This window comes from Pelecanus crispus, chromosome 3 (assembly GCF_030463565.1).
Source record: "Pelecanus crispus isolate bPelCri1 chromosome 3, bPelCri1.pri, whole genome shotgun sequence".
NCBI classification, from domain to species: Eukaryota; Metazoa; Chordata; class Aves; order Pelecaniformes; family Pelecanidae; genus Pelecanus; species Pelecanus crispus.
Window position 1 is genome coordinate 45,871,346 of NC_134645.1, and position 20,678 is coordinate 45,892,023.

A 20,678-nucleotide genomic window follows, 5' to 3' on the forward strand; every position below is an offset into this window, starting at 1 on the left:
CTGAAACTATTTTAAAAGGAGCCTGAGCTGTTAAAACCTCTGTCCATGAAGAAACATGCACAATCACAGACAATAACTACATAACAGGGATTAACTAAAGTTTGAGCAATATCTTCTTGCCAGTTTCTAGGGGCTTTTTTTTTTCCTCCTTCCTTATTCCATTTTTAGATGAGGGATTACTTAATTCCCTGGCATGTTGACTATGCATTAGAAATTTCATCTAGAGAAAACTGCCTCTTTACAAATCTTTCCTACCACAGTTACCAGAATCATAATTTAAAATCATCTCCTCTACTTCAAATGAACCCGAAATTAACACAGTTCCAACACCCATTTGCTTGTTGACTATTAATGAAGAGACAGAAATTGAAGATTAACATCTTATGAGCCAAGTTTGACAACTGTGACCACCTCAGTTCCTCCCTGTTGCTGTATAACGCCATGGAAACAGTTATTTTGAAACTCTGATATTTACATTGAGATGAACATCTCATCCCCTCATGCAATCAAGACTACATCTCAAAGCTTTGTCAGAAGCTTAAGTGCATACCTCTTTGGAAGCACTCATGCTCCTAAGAAATTCATTTCTTTCATGAATTCACCTCAATTTTTCTTAAAACACTACAGACAGATGTTTCAAAAATTCTTTCGTAAACCCTTTGGTAACATTTAACCACATAATCTGTTTTCTAGTATCACCATTTTACTGATTTATCCCCCCGCCCCTGCTGAGTTTAAAAGCAATTGCACTAAAACTCACTGTCCCTAAACAATGTGGAGTGGAGAGACTGTATACGAATAGTCCCTATGGAACTCAAGTCCTGTCAGCCCCTTCTTTGCCTCAGGAGGCTCCCTGTGAAATCACTCTGGAGACTACAAATAATCCCCAGAAGCTGCGTTACGGAAGTTGTTATTTCTACATCAATTACCTAAAACCATTCAACAGTACTTGTTTCTAGCCCTAATGAGTAAAACCAACCAGCCAAATAACAACAAAAAAAACCCCAACAACTTTTAGCCTAGCTGTTTGAGATACGTAATAGAAAGAGTCGCTGCAAGACATTTCAAGTGTGAAACATTACTAATGTGCTTCAAACTCTGCCAGCAAAACTCTCCATCCCCCTTTGCAATAGATATTAAGAAAAAGGCTTCTGTTTCAGACGTGACTTAAAGTGTTTGCATTTTTTTTTAAATGAACACTAAAAAACAGCAAAAAAATTAAATGCAGCATGTATATTGCTTTGAGTGTAAGCATTATTTTTGAGCTCAACAATGGCATGGCTTAATTTCCCCAAAATGAGAGCTGGCACATGATGCACATGTTGCAAGGAAAGGAGACTCAAACTTGTGCAGTACCAAGCACTTTGCTAGCACAGTGAGACCAGGCATTTGTAAAACACAAAGATGAACACTCCAGAGCATCACAAAACTTGTGTACGTGGCTGACAGCATGTCTTACAGTGCACAAGTACAGTCCTACGCTTAAGCAAATATGCTGCATAACAGCATAGGGCTGTGGCTGAGCTAACACAACTAACACAGCCTAGCAGCTCCAGGTGACTTGAATCCGAAACACAGGCAAGGCAAGGTGGGGCCCCCAGCCACCAGTCACCCCCCAGAAAGCAACCTGGCCTGATGCAGAGGGGAGGTCACCCACGAGAGGGACACTGATTTGCATCGTGTCGCATGTGTACCCCCTCCAAGTACTAAGCTGCCAGTTTTCACAAAACCTGCATGTGGGATTAGTGTGTTCAAGACCTTGACACCTTTGTGAAATTTGATTAAAATAAACCCAGAGATTCAGAAGTTACTGCAGGACTACGGGGGCCTTATTTCCTTAGGAAACCAGGCAACTGCCCTCCCCCTGCCCCCCAGTGGTTTACACGCATCAACCTAATTTGTGTTTCTTATCACCAAACTTCAAAACTTAACACTCTCTAGTTAAAATTTTACATGTGTATGTGAATGAGTGTTAGTGCATGTATTACTGCTGGCACACAACTTTGGGAAAACAGAAAAATGTGGGACCATAACCATATAGTTTTAGTAACATTTCATTTACGTATGTCCTGGTTTCGGCTGGGATAGAGTTAATTTTTTTCCTAGTAGCAGGCATAGTGCTGTGTTTTGGATTTAGGATGAGAAGAATGTTGATAACACTGATGTTTTAGTTGTTGCTAAGTACTGCTTAGGCTAGCCAAGGACTTTTCAGCTTCCCATGCTCTGCCAGGTGCACAAGAAGCTGGGAGGGGGCACAGCCAGAATAGTTGATCCAAACTGACCAAAGGGCTATTCCATACCATATGACGTCATGCTCAGTATAGAAACTGGGGGGGGTGGCCAGGGAGCAGCGATTGCTGCTCGGGAACTGTCTGGGTATCAGTCGGCGGGTGGTGAGCAATTGCATTGTGCATCACTTGCTTTGTATATTATTATTATTATCATTATTATGTTGTTGTTATTATCGTTACTCTTTTACTTTATTTCAATTATTAAACTGTTCTTATCTCAACCCAGGAATGTTTCTCACTCTTACTCCTCCAATTCTCTCCCCCATCCCATTGGGGTAGGGGGAGTGAGCGAGCGGCTGCGTGGTGCTTAGTTGCTGGCTGGGGCTAAACCACGACAACGTATTAGAAAATGCTTTTTTACTGTAGGGGAGACCCGACACTGGCACAGGTTGCCCCAGGGGGTTGTGGAGGCTCCATCCTCAGAGGTGCTCAAAACCAGCCCCCAGCCTGCTCTAGGTGGCCCTGCTCCTGAGCAAGGAGGTTGGACTAGGTGGTCTCCAGGGGCCCCTTCGACCCTCAGCCATTCTGTAATTCTGAGATTCATGGACAGGAAAATAAAATAAAATAATATACTAATTCCTTCCTACCTCTCACATTTTTTGTTTTCCTCTGAACCGGTATTGTTGGTACTATCATCCATGAAAAAGGAAGTACACTGTACTGCAGTGTAACTTAATGAGGCTATTAACTACAATCTCTAATGAAATGGAAGAGACTAACATAGTGCCAGTAACCCAGATGAATGAAATCATTTTTAGCATTAGAATTTTTTTAGCAGGGCCTGTTTAGCAGGGCAGGACAAGGTGTAATGGTTTTAAACTAAAAGAGGGTAGATTCAGACTACATATAAGGAAGAAATTTTTTACAACGAGGGTGGTGAAACACTAGCACAGATTGCCCACGGAGGTGGTAGATGCCCCATCCCTGGAAACATTCAAGGTCAGGTTGGACAGGGCTCTGAGCAACCTGATCTGGTAGAAGATGTCCCTGCTTGTTGCAGGGGTGTTGGACAAGATGACCTTTAATGGTCCCTTCCAGCCATAGAATAGTTATTCTGTGATTTATGATAAAAGCACACTGAAAATTGTATGACAAATAGTGAGCTAAACAGGCTACCGCATGTGTTTTAGCTAAGTTCTAATTAGAAAGAGTGTGAAAATGCCTATTATCCTTTCTTGTCAATAAATTTTGTAATTGCTAAATTAAGCGAAAAGCTAATTAGTTTTCATCTCATGTTTAGGCTCCTGTACTACATCTGTTTTATACTTAAATTCTTGCATTATTCTCCCCTACACTTTCTGATGTCAGCATGTCTTTAGTGAATGGAAATGTTCATTTATTTCTCAAACTCAATTGATTCAAACAAGTACATATTTAAATGTATTCAGGCACCTGTACTCTACAGTTCCTTTGATGGATTAACTTAGGGCATTTCAATTAGTTGAAACATTTCCTAAGGCAATGGCCACCCCTATTGCTGCTGACTGAGAGAAGGACCTTGTTTATTTAGAAGACTAGGTAAATGGGGTTCCCTTCCTGAATTACACCAAGGGGCCAAGCCTGTAAACCTCCGGAGCCCACAACAACGGCTGAGTTTGTGGAGAGCGAGCAGGCTGGACAGTCCTGCTGAGCGCTCGGCCTGCTGCTCGCTGCCCGTCTCTTGCTACAAGGGTAAACAGCTGAAGAACGTCTTTAAAAACAGCTGCTGACAGCAAAACCATACGCAGAGCACGACTGCCAGTGTGTGCAGGCATGAGACTGAATTCCCGTTGCCTTGATTACTGGGGGCAATTTATGCGGTGTAGAAGCTTGATACTATTCTACGGATGTTAAAGGAAGCTGGTTTGGGTTGTTGGGTTTTTTTTAATAGCTGACAAACAGCATCTCAAGCCCTTCATAAATTCAGACTATTAAAAAGAACGAACCTTGAAGAGGCCAGAAGAGAAAAAAGGCCACAACACTAAGCTCACTAGTTTTCAAAAAAAAAAAAAAAAAAAAAAAAAAAAAAAAAAAAAAAAAAAATTTTTACAGGTGTCAATTTGAACTTGTTTTCTCATTATTAAATTACGTATTTTAGCAGTATAGGGTTAGGGTTGGGAGAGGGACAATGGCAGATTCTAGTGACAGTTAAAGTTGGAGAACAAATGATATCATAAGTGGCCTGAATAATCAGAATAGGATTATTAAGTGAAGAAATAACGCACAAATACAGATAGCTAAATGGAAAAACAGAAACACAGGAAAGGAGAAAAAAAGCTGTAACACAGGAATATACATGATGAAAAAGTTATTAAGACAAATCATGAACATCTTGGCCATTCCACAGCACCTGAAGACTACTGACTGGTATTCAAATATGTATATTTACATATATGAATATGTATGTACAAACACATACAAATAAGCTTACACTGGTTCTGATAAAATGGGAAATTCAAAAGCATTCAGTAATATCATAGTTTTGTTTTTGCTGACCTTAATGAGAGCACTCTTACTGCTTTGTGAAATTCTCTAACAGTGGATTAACAAGAATAGATAATGCTAGAAGTATTGCATATTCACTTGTCAGCTCAGGAGTGCATAAATAAGCGGTGCTGCTCTGCTTCAAAACCCTAGTAGTATACTCCAGCTATTTCCTCATCAATCAGATGGTATACAGTATTCAGGGAAGGTAATTCTTCAAACTAACAGCCTAAAACCAGTTTATATAGAAACTACTTGCTCTGTTATTTTTCACTCATACACTGAGTTTTTCTTAGTACACCCTTCCCCCCATTGGTGTAATAAGGGTTTTCCAAGGCTAAGACACAGATTGAGAAGAGGAATTGTAAAGAACTCTCACCTGCTAGCATTGAAAAATATATATATTTTCAATTTATCTTTCAAAAAAACTTATTTGTCATTAACTGCAGAACCTCAGTGATGCCATTAGCAACAGAAATCCTGCAGTGAGAGACTATAATTCCAAGGACTGTAACTGATTAACGTTAGGGAAAAAACCTAAGAGCTCTTGTATTTCGATAAAAATTTTACGGAATGTGTTAAGAGTAGGTTCTGAAACGTACAGCTAATCTACCTTCAAAAAACACTTGATTTTGATCCAGTTATTTTAAATAAAGCTTAAAAATCAGTGTATATTTCGATTGTGGTACTTTGTCTAGCAATTTTTGTGGGGAAAAAACAATAAGCTCCGGCATAGAAGACAATTTCTGTACACCTGATTGCTGTCTACAATACATCAAAAGTCTGGCTGGTTTACTGGGCAGTTCTTACTGTTTTGAAAGGAAATATTTGGGAGGCATCTTCATGAACCTGAACCAAAGACCAGATCTACACAAAGGGAGAGGTAGAACAGATCAGTGAAACTCAGAGGATGCAACAGTACATGCACTGTCTTGTATCTTACATCCAGATCTTTTTCAACCCTCTTCTGCCCCAAGATGTTGGTCTCATTAGTTATTTCCTGAAGTTTATGTTGTGGAAAATAATTTGGAACAGGAATAGGAAAAAGAGGTAACTTGTTTGAATGACAATTCAGTGAACATGCAAATATTTATAAAACCCTCACTTTGTGGGAAGATACACTTTCCCCTGTGTATGCACAACAGACTTAAGCACACTTCTAAGAGACTCTAAAATTACTTCCATATATTTTTAAGGTCCTTATGAAAATTAATACCTAAATGGAAAATAGTGAAAACTTATACTTAAAAGCTGTCTGATGCTCACTGAAATCTTTAGTCAGAATAGAGGCCTTCACCAAGAGTCAGATGAAACCTTTGGGGCACTGCCCTCACATCAAAAAATATAGCAATAATAGGTTCATGGATTAGCTCCCTGCATGTTACATGTGTTTTACTTTAAGATAGTAAAAAAAAAAAAAAAGCAAATATAAATGGCTATGTGTTTTTAAATACATTTCGGGCCAGTTATTTAATGCTGAACTTGTTAAAAAAACCTGCAGTGCAATAAAATAACAAATTTAGAACAATAAAAAGCTGTGTCTCATTTGCTAAAGCATACCAGTAAGAAAGTTGTCTGATCTGTACAGATCTGACCAAGGTGCTGACTGCAACACACTGAGGTAAAATCAGTTCAGTTCTTCGGACTGCCAGGAGCAGAGTTCCTCACAGATTTTGAAGTGAACAACCTCAACTATTCTTTGCAACATTTCCGTGTTGTCTTGCTATTGGGCAAGCCCAATCAAAATTAAAGCAAACCCTAAGCTCCCTGAATCCTGTTCCAATATATATTTTTACTAAGTTTTAGGAAGAGGTTGTAGGTAGGAAATGCAAGACAAGTAACCCTGATTTCTTTGCCCTTGAAATTAACAGAGATGAAGTTCATTTAAAGTTATGAGCTGCAATTTTGTTATTTGGGAATGGTTTTCCAGCAGTCTGTGGGTGGATGCTGGTAATGAAACAAGGAATTCAGAGCTGTTGGGAGCATAATGCCAAGTAAGCTTAATAGATGTATATTCTCTAATAATAACTATGTACCTACTGTCAAAGGTCAGTTAACTGATCAAAGAGATCCTGACAGTTCTGAAAACTAAACATGGCATGAAACCACTAAAAAAAATATTCTAGGTAATGTTGTTTCATTTTAATCAAAATACACATAAAGAATAAAATATTTACTCTTCTGTTTCAACGAATTAGAGGACAAATCCTTTGTCATAATTCCCTAAGACTTTAATACAAAGATGTGGTAATATTTGAATTTTAAAAGATAATGACCTTAAAAACATACAATTTCGTATTTGGCAAGAATTTCACCAACCAGACTGAAAAGCACCTATCAGATCATAGAGAAAAAGTGGTGAGAAAGCGATACGGGCAGCAGCACAAATTTTTTCAGGACAGGAGAGTATCTGATTTAGTGAATTGCACTTTGCTTATCCTGCTTATGGCCACCGAGAAGCCTGCTGCAAGGACTGTTCTCCCAGCTCTTTGCTTTGCATTGACCATTCCAACTCTCCCACCTTTCCACGAGTCTGTCTCCTGGCTCTTCTCTGCAATGTGTGAGGCACTAAACAGTCACCTGTACTTCTAGAGCCTACCTGCCTGAGCTCTCATTAAGTGCTATGAATGCTACTGAGGTTAGACTAAATACCTTTAATCACTCAGATCATATTCATTTTCTGTTAGTGTCATTGAAAAAATTAGATTGGAAGGGATTTCTGGGGGTCACTTAGTCCAGCCTCCTGCTTGATGCAAGGTAAACATCAAAGCTGGATCAGGTTGCTCAGGGCCTGGTCCAGTCCGTGTTCAAAAATTTTCAAGGACTAAGATTTTGCAGCCTCTGTGGGTACCTGTTCCAGTGCCAACTAGAGGGGGAAAATCTCTTCCCTTGATCTGCCTGCTATATTCTTCCTAACACAGCTAATCCAGAGACAGAGTTTACTATTCTCCTATCATCTGGTATTACCTTTAATTTGACATTCAAAATAATTTCCTACTGGCTTCCAATTCAATGTGAAGTCCTTTCAAGAGATCATCCTGTCCTCTGGACTTAAGCACATTTTCCTCAAAGTTGTTCTACTTCAAATGTGGTGTTTTTCATAATGGGATTCAGGACATGAAAATGAAAACACGTGAAAAATTTGAATCAAGAGCAGCAAAAAGGGATAAAGACAAGTGAAAGCTGAGGAATTACAAGTAATAAAAAAAAGTCTTAAACAGGTTATTTGGTGAAGTAAGAGTGAAAAAGGAAGGTTCAAGGGCATATCTGAACAGCACAAAGGATAAAAGAAGATGAATTTGGGTGATTTAAGAGGATAAGTAAAGGTAGTAGGAGGAACAGTTTTAAGTACATGGAGAACATTCTCTATTAGGATGCTGGACTTGAAAACTCCGACTCTGAATGAACTGACAACATGGTCCTGATCTCAGATAGTTGGGAGTATTATGAGGTACAGAGGTGTGTGTCTCAGCACCTGCTGGGAGGTTATACGGGCCAGGAGACCCTTATTCCCCATCCACATATATATTTTGATGAGAATTTTTTAATTCTATTGCAATGGGGATTTTTTTTCCTCCTCACAAAGGAGGAAAAATTTGTTTCTCATAACATATGCGCCCCTGTATAACCAAAATCTACTTAAATTGGTACACATTTCTGCCACTCACACTAGCATGCACCGAATCCCGCTTTTTGCGTGAGGTAGCTAACTACAAAGATAGACTGACATATCACTCAATGGGAAAGCGGCAATCCTGTTCCTGAGGTCTTCTTGTTGTCTTTAGAAAGGATGCATTAGTAACATGGAGATCATACATGATTGCCTTACATGCTCTTAAGAGAATTAATCTGAGTTAGTACAATTTTGGGGAATACAATGTTATAAAATGAGAAGCATTAATAAGCATATAAATTATCATATTCATCTACTTATGCTATTCCACAACAGTAATTTTATTTCTTAAGGCCAGAAATCCTTTCATGAATGGCTTCAACAGACTGATTAGAAAAAAGAGTTATTCCTGAGTAGGAATTACTAGCACATTTTATAAACATCTTCAAAACACTGTCCGTAGGTACTTCTAATTATCTATACAGTATGTGAAACAGGGCTTCCACAGTCACATTACATTTTTTTTTTGTCCCTTTGGCCACTTCCAACTATCTAGCTTCCTCACTTTATGAATGATGCAAAGGAAAGGAACACCTGGGAACCAGCAAGTATGAAAGCTAATTTCAAAGAAACACTAACTATGAAAAGGATGAGTTTCCATTCATCTCAGCTTAGCGTACTATAATACAGGCAGATGTAAGTATTCCTGTCCTAATATCATAAGATGACAGAAAAATAATCTATTTATTTTATCCTGGCTGTACTGAATAGACAAGGATAGGAGTCGCTGTTTTCACATGCTGTCATGCTGCTGCACACCATTTCTGAATGTTTTCTTTTTTCCACTACTCAGAAGAAAATTCTCTTCAGAAGTAAACAGCATGAGTGATTAATGTACGAACTATGAAGATGCTTGCAAAACTTCTCTTTAGATTAAAGAAAGTACAGGCTAAATTTCAAGGCTTTTTTTCACTATGGTTTAGTAAAGAGATGATTTAGATGTCTAGCACAGAAATGCGCTAGACTCTCTGTGATAGATAAAAGATCAAGAAAGACTTTTTTGTGAATATTACCAATTACTGTGTGCTAACAAGCTCTTAAAAACCTTCCCAGGAACAGCTGAAGATTTTATAACTCAGAGGCAAGGATCGTCACAGCTATAGCTGACTTTTAACAAACTTTTTGATATATTGACCCCAAGCCCATCTCTTTGGATTCTCTCTCTTTGGATGCATCTACTGTAAAAGATAGTTCAGGTGACCACATCCACTATTTCTAATGAATGAGGGTGATTTTGTAAAGTTGAACAAGGTGAGAATGAAAATAAATCCTACAATTGCAGCACGTCCTTAAATTTGTTTACAGATATGATTATTATGATCCTTCCCATTAGGAGGATTTTAATCTACAATAATCATAACACTTTGCAAAGGCTCTTATATAACCAGTACTGGCAACTAATGCAAAGTATACATGCAAAAAAGCAAGCTTAAGTATATGTGCTCAAGCTCCTCTGAGCGGCAGAGGAAACCAATCTGTCCATCCAGATAGATATGGAAGCACAGAACAGATAATACAACGCATCACAGGAATAGGCAGTAAGATGAGACAGTAAAAACCCATCAACATACATCATCTGATCATGGTAGGGTGTCATCTCCCAGCCTCTATTAGCTCTTGCAGCATCAGTGCAAGTCCCAGACACTTTATTCTGTTTATAATTGCTGATGAGCAGTAATAAGGCCTCCATGCCTCAGCTCCTGTCCGTTCCACTTCAGCGCCCACCTATTAGGTTATAACTTTTATTTACAGCCTTGCTTGATGCGCTGTTCTATTAGTACAGCTGGAAAGCAAGCAGGGGCGGGGGGGAAAGAGCGTCCCTAATGGGCACTATTATTGCCAGGGCTGCGTGATTTATTATGCTGCTCGAAGGCTGTTCTATCATCACTTTCCTGCCGGTGAGAGAGCTCCAAGAAGGTTGGATTTCTAACACAATGCCCTCCAGAAGTCAAACGCTAAAGAACACCTTAAAAGTCCCTTGGAACACCAATGAAAAACATACGTCAAAGGTGCTTTAATGATATAAACCCCCTTCAATAATCTTTTGTATATTTTTTGCTCTGGAGCTTAACACTTCAGAGCAATTTAAAAAAAAAAAAAATTCTAATTAGTGGTGTACCAGGTCTGTTTGTCCTTAACACATAAAGATTGATAAAAAAATGCTCACACAAGAGTAATGGTTTCTTGGTTTTGGCTCTGGCTGAAAATTTGTGTGCTTCTATTTCCACAACGTGCCCTTTCTATAACTCCTAAAAGGCTGTCCTCTCAATTGTATAGGTTCACCCTCAAAGTGTTTAGATTTCTGGCACTGCTACAATCAAGCACACAACTTACTATAAGAACATCAATAAACCCGAAACTTCAAAAAGGACCATACACCTGCTTAACTGCTTTGCTCAAGCAGTGAAGAATTATTTGCACCTTCTAGACTCAAATTTTAAACTAGAAAAACCATAGAGCAATGAGACAGATACCATAATCTCACGCAATATAAATACCACCACACCCATCTAGGACAGATATCCTCATAAAATGTGAGCTATCTGCACATATAACTCTACAGAATATTAAAGATGCACGTTTCTCATGAACTGCTACTGAGAAATAAAGTACTTAAAAATTCACCGACTTTATGGATATAATGTATGAATTGATTGTATCGTTACTGCATTTTATCTGCCTGTTTCTACTACACTCTCTACCACACAATTAAAAATTAACTGAGCGCACTCACACAGTTCCACTGATTTTTTCCAGGTTTCTTTAAGCTGCATGAAAATGCTTTAAAATTTGGCTGTTTAGAATTGCATATTAAATCATCTTTAAGTTGTACAGCAGAAAAGAAGAGTAATATGCCACGTGGTACTGCACTCTCACAACATGGTCACTCAATATAAATGGGATCTGGATGCCCTACTGACTAGAGTAAGCCTCAAAGTATCTGCCACCAATCATAACATTATCTAACCATTAAGAAACAAATCAAAATACAGAAGAAGCTATACACCAGGCCACACAGCCCCATCTTTTTTCCTACAAAATCTTCAGACCGCTGGCTCTCAAAAACCTTTGAGGCATCATCTAAACTAATGATTGCAAGGTTTTATTCTTTCTTCCCATTATAATCCTTGTCCTATGGGCACACTTTGGAATAGAAATACTTTTTACCACAGCAATGATTCTGGCGAACAGGAAGAGGAAAAACCCCATTATTTGGTGTCAGAATACAATTTTTTATCTGAACATCTCCTCCAGCATGCGAGCTGACAAGTGAATGAGGCCAAAACCTCTTTTTTTTTGTATGAGAACTTTTCCTGTGTCTTGGCAGATATATTGTTTTGATCTTTCTTCAATGCTTACATTAATGCTAATAAAATATGAAAGGTTTATGTCTTCCTTAATATCCTCCTGCACACAAGATAACTAGGTCAAATTTCTAATTTTCCATCTCAAATGCTGATATATGGCAGACTTTAAGGAAAAACTATGCTTGAAGGGGGGGAAAAAAAAATTACACAGATGAATTCCACCAGAACATTCTTCCTTCAAAGCTCTTCCAAGCAGAAGAAATGTAGAATACTTCTAGAAAAGAGACTTATAAACAGCGTGTAGTATTGACAAATATTGCTTGTATCACTTAAATAGCTTTCTAGGAAGGGATACTAAGCTGAAGTGAATGTAGTGTGAAATATTCACCTACATAGTCTGCTGCTTATGCCTGAAGATGTCACACCATTTCTGGGTAATATTTTGTAGCCAATGTTTTCTTGTCAATTCCCATATTTATCTGGATTCCCAAATGGAGACTTTGAAAACATAGAAATTTATTTTAAAAACGAAAGTTTACTAAAATTCAAGCTCTGGAGAAGAAAACTGTAACTCCCGGTAACAGGTTTCTTAGTGTGAGAGACTACAAACAAGATATGCAGATCACTGAGCAAATAATGTAAAAAAACATTGAGGGAAAATGAGGTAATATAAAATCATTAGGTTTAGTTGACTGAAGATGAAACTTGTGGCATCAAATTAAGAAGATCTCCTTATTTTCTTGCTAAACACACCAAATGATTAACATACAAGCACGTAGGAACCAAACATTACCATGAACCGAAAATAAGAGAACTACTGAGCAAAGTTAGCCAACCATTTAATGGATATTTTTCAACATGTCTAGTAGCTTCATCTGCTTTTTTCTAAGGAGCTTTTACTGTTGCCATTTGACAGTCCAAATAGCAGACTTTTTGCCTTTTTGCTAATCACAAGCACATTTTTTTTAAATATTCATAGAGTACTGTCAGTTTTCAGTGTCTATAGCATCATAGAAAGCTTTTAAATCGCCCTGCAATGAAAACCAGAGTTAAACATTACAACAGCTCACGTATAAAGAAAATACAATTTAGTAACACCATAAGCAAAGCAGAGTAGTTTGCAAGGGATACAGCAGCAAACATTCCGTCTTGTTTAGGCACACCTCCATGGCTACATAGAAAAGAAAATCCACAGTCTTCCTATTCCAGAGAAGTTGGATCTAGTATCTTCCGGTGCCAAACTTAGAGAGTTCTTTGGCAACAATACTTCCAGCATTGTCACAGATTATCATGCATTACTTGAAACGTCTGCAGCTGCACCAAGTGCAAGGTAATGTAGCTTCTCTTTAACCTTCCTTCACTGCAGTTCAACTTGCATCATCACACATTCGCTGCAAGCTAACAACATGCATATACGGAATAACTACAGTTGAGCTAAAGATACAGTAACTTGAAACACTTTTTGAAAGAATGACCTCAGAGGAAATGTACCTTGAAGTCCTGAAAGAACAAGACCCCTTAATCAAACAGAAATACCCTTGCTTTCTGCACTCTCAATACAGCTCAATTGGTACATAAATGCAAATATAGGCAAAAATTATTTTTGAAACACAGACTGCTAGAACATTACCACTACCTAGATGCCCGCCACTGCCACTCCACAGGAGGTTATGGATTCCCACAGTGGTGCTGGTGGAAAGGATCATATGAGCTATCCTTAATCCACGCAAAACCAAAGTCTAAAAAAGATCTGAGCCAAGGTAACTTGGCTGCCAGCCTGCCTGAGTACTCACAAGATTCTTTGTGACAGATCTGCTGCAGAGGCAGCAACTTCAGCCTGGCAATAACCTAACATGTCACTACTAACACTAGCTCCGTTAGAGATTATCCATCTATATCCTCCATGTAGAAATAAAGTTATGGAAAGGACCCAAACCAGGTAAAATTCAGTCTCAATGCAAACATCAGCTGTCTATACCGCATCTTTGATCAGGGAAAGTAAAGTAAATACACTCCAAACAGTTTTCTACTCTATACTTTGCATTTAAAGGAGGGATTTCCAGAATGCTATCACAATCATTAGACTTAAATCAAACCGATTACTCCTGTATGTCTTATGTTTACAAAGATTAACTGAAAACATAGTATATTTATGGAATTATGTTTAACAGGACTCTGAGATGAACTATCTGCCATACAAATCCTTTTATATAAACATTTCTGACAGCAAAGCAACAATATTTATTTTCATTTTGCATTCACCAGATATAGTTACTACCCTTGACTATTAAACTATAACCATAGAGCTATATATCATGCCAAATCTAATTCCTCGTCCCCCACAAAACACATACCTGAGTCGCAAGATCTTTTGGTTGGTGTGGTTAACGAGGCATGAGCTGTACCTGTGCATGGCCCACCTAGAAACAGAGAAGATCATATGTCTCAAAATACCACCTATACTTAACATTCAACCACACCAAGATTATACTTAGGAATATAAAACGCTGAGGAGCACTTGTCTTTGGAAAGCACATATGGAAGTAGTCTACTATTCTCAGTATTTCTTTCCCAGTCAAATTCGAGTATGTCTTGCGCTGAAAAAAAGGATGAGAAGTTGGGACAAAACGACAAGTTATATTATACTTTATACATATTTCAAGAGGCAGTTTTAGGAAAATACACACTGTAATTGTAATTTTTCCAGCCTTGACAAAGGTACTGTTTATGTCAGAACAAAGCTAGAAATGTATCTAACCAACCCACAAGTAATGCCAGTGATCACTTCCCAGATTGTCAAAAGAAACCTTGTCACTGACTCCAGTGAGATGACGACTTTGCCTCTTATCTTGTTCGCATTATGTTTTCAAAGTGTGGCACAAACATATGCTAACTAACTCTTTCCGTGTTTAAGTTTTTTTGTTGAACTCTGGACTCTTGCCCATTCATCTGGTATCTGCCTGGTAGCAAATTGCTTTCTGGCTTTTTTCTTTACATGCATCACCGTTGAAGAGTTCTCCAGAGATCTTGTTAAAATAGCAACCAATTGAGTGTACTCAGCGACTTGCATTAAAAATAAATAAATAAAAATAAACCCCATATAGCGAAGCCACAACAAATTGACAGTGGTAATAACACATCATAACTTTTATAATTGGATATTATAAATTGGATGATGCTAAAGAGCCTGAAATTAAGTTATATCTAGTAGAGTTTGGCTATCAAAATACCAATAATCAAGTTTGCACTGGACTGCTGGTGATATAGTAGTACTATGCTGGCAATACAACAGAGCTTAGTATGACAGGATAACCTTTAACATAAGTCTTCACGCCCTGAAAAATACTTTTCCCCCTAAATTTTTTTTCAGTCTTTGCATATCTGGAAAGCAGCACTGTGGCTTTGGCAATGTTCTTCTCTTTTCAAATATTTTCAAGTCTGGCCTGGTAGTAAACGGTTTCTTTTTGCTTCTCTCCAAGATGCTCCCCCTTCAAGTTTTTCTTTCATTTCTATTTTTCAGTAAGTATCAGGTCTTTGTCTACCCTGTAAAACTCACAGCATTGTAACACTACAAAAAAAGAAAAGCAACTTCTGCAACTGGAGGGAAAGATGTAAAGAAATTATTTCAGCGCATTTGATTTCAACGAAATGCACTTGGGAGCAAAGATCTCAAGTTTTAGTCTTTCAGTTTTCCAGAGAAGGACTGATAAACTTCTTGAGTTTTCTGTTCTCTCAGAAAGTCCCTCTGACAGCATACATCATTTCATAACCATGCAACAGGCAATCTTTAAAGCGGTGGTTACAAAGGCCAATGTTTGGCCTGCAGGCAAACACTGAGGCCACTCATTAGGGCCTGGTGTGAGGTTAAGCTAAGTGAACAGGACACGGGGAACTACTGAACACGACCTAGGAAATGGCTGTGTGTGATGGGCAACAGCGTAAGCCGCTGGCAGAGGTTAGACAGTGCTGTGAGGGACAGCTGGATTTTGCAGGCTGGTTAAGCAGGGAGTTGGTGAGAAATGGCTGAACTCCAGAAGGGAGTGGTGGGGACCTCTCTGCAGAGTCAAGCCTGCATGTGAGAAAAGCCAAGGTTGCTTCTGCAGCGAGGAGGACCGGGAGGCCTGTGCTGCGAGCCTTCCCTGGCCAACAGGAAAACATCCTGGATGGATGGATCAAGCATCCTGGTATCACCATGTTGGTGTCCGCTCCAGGCCTGACAGTATTGGCAAGCAACAACTGCTTTGCAACAACCAAAAATGGTCAAGTAAGCTCAAATGATTTTTTACAACCTATCTCTTTCTAGGCTAGAATATTAAGAAAAAAAAAAAAAAAAAGAAGAAAAGAAAAAGAAAATAACAGCTTGATCTATGTTAGTAATACTATCACAAAAGGCTCAAAAAAATGCCTAGTCTAGGGTTTGGCGTATTTGGTAAGAAAATCAATACTGCAACACAATCCTCACCAAGTTTTCCATTGAAACCTTTTCGATATTCAGAAAAATTACACAGCAGGTCAGTCTCAACTTTCAAAGACTAAGTATATAGTATTTGGTTTCAATATAGAATATATTCAATATATACAACAGGATATTGAATATATCAAAGCTTATACAACAGGGTATGGAATTTCAATGAACTGACTTTAGACCACAGCTGCCTCTTAAGATCCAGCAGCTCTTCTTTAAATAATTTTAGTTACATCCTCCCAGTTTTCACTGAATAGACATAGACAGGCATTATCATTGTGGACTATCAAATAAGCAATTATTGTACAGTAAATATTTACACTAGTTGATACTTTCAGCATCCAACCAAATATAAGATCTTTATTTCTCTCTCTCTAAAGTACAGTAAGTTGGTATGTATTCTGCACTTCCCTGTGTCAGAGTTTTTCTTTTATTTAATCTTCCCTCATTAGGTATTACTTTCATATCGCTTTGATTTGTATAGCAGAGCACCAGAGTTTCAACAAAGAATATCTTGGGATTTGCATGCACGTACACCAGTGCCTAATAACCAGCAAAGGCTGCATGTCCTTTGCAGCACTTCCTTCTGCTACTGTTTTTGTTCCACCATTAAAAATTTCATGCATAATTCAATACGATGTAGTATGCGCTTGACTGTGCAATTCTATGTGGAAGTCATTATGTTGAATCTTTTGGTATACATAACAGCTAATACAGGCATCTTTGTATTATTTGAAATAGGGCAGTATATTTCCCACAGCTTTGATAAAAATTCTCCATGAAAGAAAAGGGAAGTCAGATAACAGTAAACCACCAGTCCTTCTTGGCTATACACAAAGGTAGGCTTATTACTTCGCATGATTCGGGATATATCTCCACCTTCATTCCCCCAAAAAATAAGTGTTTCAAGGGAATGTAACTGTGGTACGTAAAACACTTCAGTGCACAGTGAAAGGCCACACGTGTCTAGCTTCTAACATAACACACAGGGCTGTAGACTGCTATTTTTTCTCAGCACAAACAAGAGATTAAAATGAAAGAATAAAGATATCTTTCTACACTATATCCAATTAACAGATTAAACAATAGCTTCTGCTCCTATTTTTTTCCAGTGTATGGTTTCTGGCATTTGCAACTCCTCTTCCAAACATAAGCAGCCGCTGCCCAGCAATAATGTAATCCCAAGAGAAGATGATTAAAAATGCAAAAATACTGAAAGCCAATGAAGAAATTAGGAGAATTGTGAGAATCACCGAGCTTGCAAATTGAAACACAGAATTAATAAAGGACAAAATAAGATCCTTTAACTCAAACATCATCATATATTAAAGCAAACGGTCTTGTTAATGTAGCTGCTATGTTTTTGGCTTCTGATAACCCTAGCTTTCTGTAACTTACTGTTAATTGTACTCTAAACATATCAATTTGGAAAAACAGGTTCAAAGCCAGTTTCTCTGCTAACTCAACTAGTAAAATTTTATGTATTACTTCTATTTCTATATATGTTATTATTGTTATTGTTTACTATTACAGACTATTATCATTTGTCTATGTTTAAATTGACCTTTAGAACGTCTTTCTGCATTGTCCACCTCCCTTCCTGAAAGACAGTAACAATTGCCAAGTAGCACCTGTCCTGCAGGTCATACCCTGAGTCAGGGTAACTTTTTGTTTCCCCTTCCTGAAGTCTTTGTAAAGCGAAGTGACTCTGCTCGGTCAGAACTTCCTGTGCAGGAAAAAGTGAAATACCAGGGTAACTCCCCCTCTTTCTGCTGGTCGAGGGAGTGCTAAGTTTGAACCAAGAGTACATGTGTCAGGTATGTTTGGACAGCACTTGTAAGTACTTATTGAGCAGAGAAAGAGATGCAGAATGGACTGAAACCAAGCTTATGCAAGAGTACAAAGCCCAAGATTACAATAATACACTGAAACTATTAGAGGTAACACAAAAACTGCCAGCCAGCTAATGAACAAACATGAAAAATAAGTGAAGGAGCCTGAAGCTCAGTAACACTTGATCAGAGTGACATAAGCATGTCTGAACATTGCTATGAGCTTTTGGTACTGTGATGGCTCCTTCCCAGAAAAAGCAGAGCAACTCCCTCCACGCAACGAGCTGAAGAGGGTAGTAAGCAGAGCTGAATTGCCTTGGACAGCAGTGTTTTAGCCAGGACAGGGAGAATTTCATGGCTATTTGCAATACAGGAAAGAACCCACCTTTGGAAACCTCTCCCAACCAGTAATCTAGTTGTGCATTTCCTGAATTGGTATAGACATAATCTAATTAATCTACACAATTGAGTTTGAAAACAGTCATTGATTACAAACACCAATACATAAAGAAATGGGAACATAAATGTCTAAATTCAGTCTCCACAGACAGAATACACTCTCTAAGGAAAAAAAGCAAAATAATTTTACAGCACTTAAGAACTGCTTGTTTGCTGCAGAATGGGTAAACTGCATGATAATTTAAGTTGTCATTACTAAACAGATAAGAGGATTATATCAAATAAAAACACATACTTTTTAAATTCTAGTTTGACAAATCTGCCATTATTTATTTTTGTGGATTTTTATCTACATGCAACTTCTAGAGAAGGAAGTGAAACCTGGACTACTTTGCTGCTGCTGAATGGCTGGTAAGTTTAACAGCTACAACAAAGGAAATGGAGACTGGATTCAGATTCCACTTTTTTCCCCCTGCTATTGTCTCACTCTGTACCTGCTTTTCCTCAGTTTCCTCATTTGTAAAATAGACATGATACTTTCCTACTTTATAGGTGTAAGCTGAAGTGTAAAATGGGCTTTTGAAATGGGTAGTTAAATTCTATTTTTATAAATAATTTTTATGTAACCTTGATAGCTATGCAGCTCCAACCCACATTTTTCTTTTGTGACTGTGTTTCCGTTTCATGTTCCATGGGGTCCTTTCACTTTAATAAATGGGACCCTAGGATACACTGTCTACTCTGCAGTGTGAAGCGACTATAAATCAGAGGGAACAATTAACAGTGGTACTATTCTGCTGGTCTTCATTATGTTTCAAAACTACCATGCCATAGATATGGAAAGAAGCGTTCATTCCATAAATTTGTGTGCCAGATCTTTGCTTAATATGTTAGAAGAGGCAGAAATGTTCTTTCAATGAAACTGGGACTGTAGGGATTACATTGAAACTTACAGAAAGATCCTCACACCATGAAATGATGACGAAGGCGACACTTCTACTAGACACTGTTTTGTTCAAATTTCTAACCGCCTGTATGTTCTGCCCTGGCACCTAATACGAGTGGCACTTCTCAAAACACAACTCAAATAGTGGTGAAAACATTCTTGCAAATTTCCAGAGAAAAAGTGTATGCACTGATACTGAAAAAAGTATGTATTTTGTGATGAATATTCAAGAAAATCCAGGTTTGATGATAATCCAAATGAAAAACTGAATTACTGTTAATTTTAACATTAAAAACAGTACCAAAAGGCTATTTATACATAGCACTTAATGAAAACAAGGCTAAAAAAAAAATCCCTTAAGATGTAAAACACCTTTTACTATTGTCTAATTCAATAAAAGAAAAAGCCTGAGAAAATATCTAGTTCTTATTCTGTGGCACAGAAATCCGAAGATGACTGTAATATAGAATATGCACCTGGCTGTTTTTTTGATATTAGAGGTGTGTCCCCTCTTGCTCTGATACAAGATACACAAAACTGAGTACAAGAAGAAAGAACACATGACAATCTTGTGAGTTGATAAGGAAAATTAGAATTGTTCATCATCACCATCACCCAGCTGCAGCCTTCTCAGTTATGTCTGGGTACAAGTTTAGTTGCAATATTAAATCATGTGGGTCAGGTAGGCTAGTTTTGTAGCTCAGCATAATTTTAACAGTTACTGCATTCTTTTGGATCAGAGAAAAAGGTACAAATCGGTATCAGAATAAATCAGGTTAGCAACAAAGCAAATTATTTTCTACAACCATTTGTGACAAGCAAGACAAAAACAGGCAGCTAGCTTGGTCTGTTTATACATTTAATACTTTATAGAAGTGGGTATGCATGTAACTTTCAGTCAGAGATGACCCAGAAAACAAAGTTCCCCATAGCCAGAGTTAGAAAAAAAAGAGACAGGATGTACAAAAGTGACTCCTGCTGCAATGAGCAACTGAATTCTCAAAGCCAGGGCATTTATAAAAGTATACAATGGATAGCATCAAAGAACAATTGTAATTTTAAAAATCACTGTCCTTACCTAAAAGGCACAAAACACAATTAAGGCTAGCACAGTAATAATTCAAAATATGAAGTGTTTTCAGAGCATACGTAGGAAAGCTGTCATCTCTGACTCTGCTTACAAACCCAGGCAAAATGCAAAAACTGTGAAGTCATTATAAATTGGTAGAAACCTCTTGCATAGTGTCAGAAAGAAGGCCATTCAACAAAAAAGAAAGAAAAGAAAGTATGCACTTGTTTAT

General features: G+C 38.0%; 1 protein-coding gene across 2 annotated transcripts in view; it reads right to left on the reverse strand.

Annotated features, from left to right (window-relative positions):
• The window catches only part of ZFAND3 (zinc finger AN1-type containing 3), a 147,946-nt gene that overhangs the window by 27,455 nt on the left and 99,813 nt on the right, over positions 1-20,678 (reverse strand). Inside the window, exon 4 of one of the 2 annotated variants that reach the window (XM_075707233.1) lies at positions 14,090-14,155. The exons of the other annotated variant lie outside the window; for it this stretch is intronic. Coding sequence (XP_075563348.1) covers positions 14,090-14,155 — 66 coding nt within the window. The remainder of the gene's footprint in view (positions 1-14,089; positions 14,156-20,678) is intronic. 2 annotated transcript variants of the gene reach the window in all.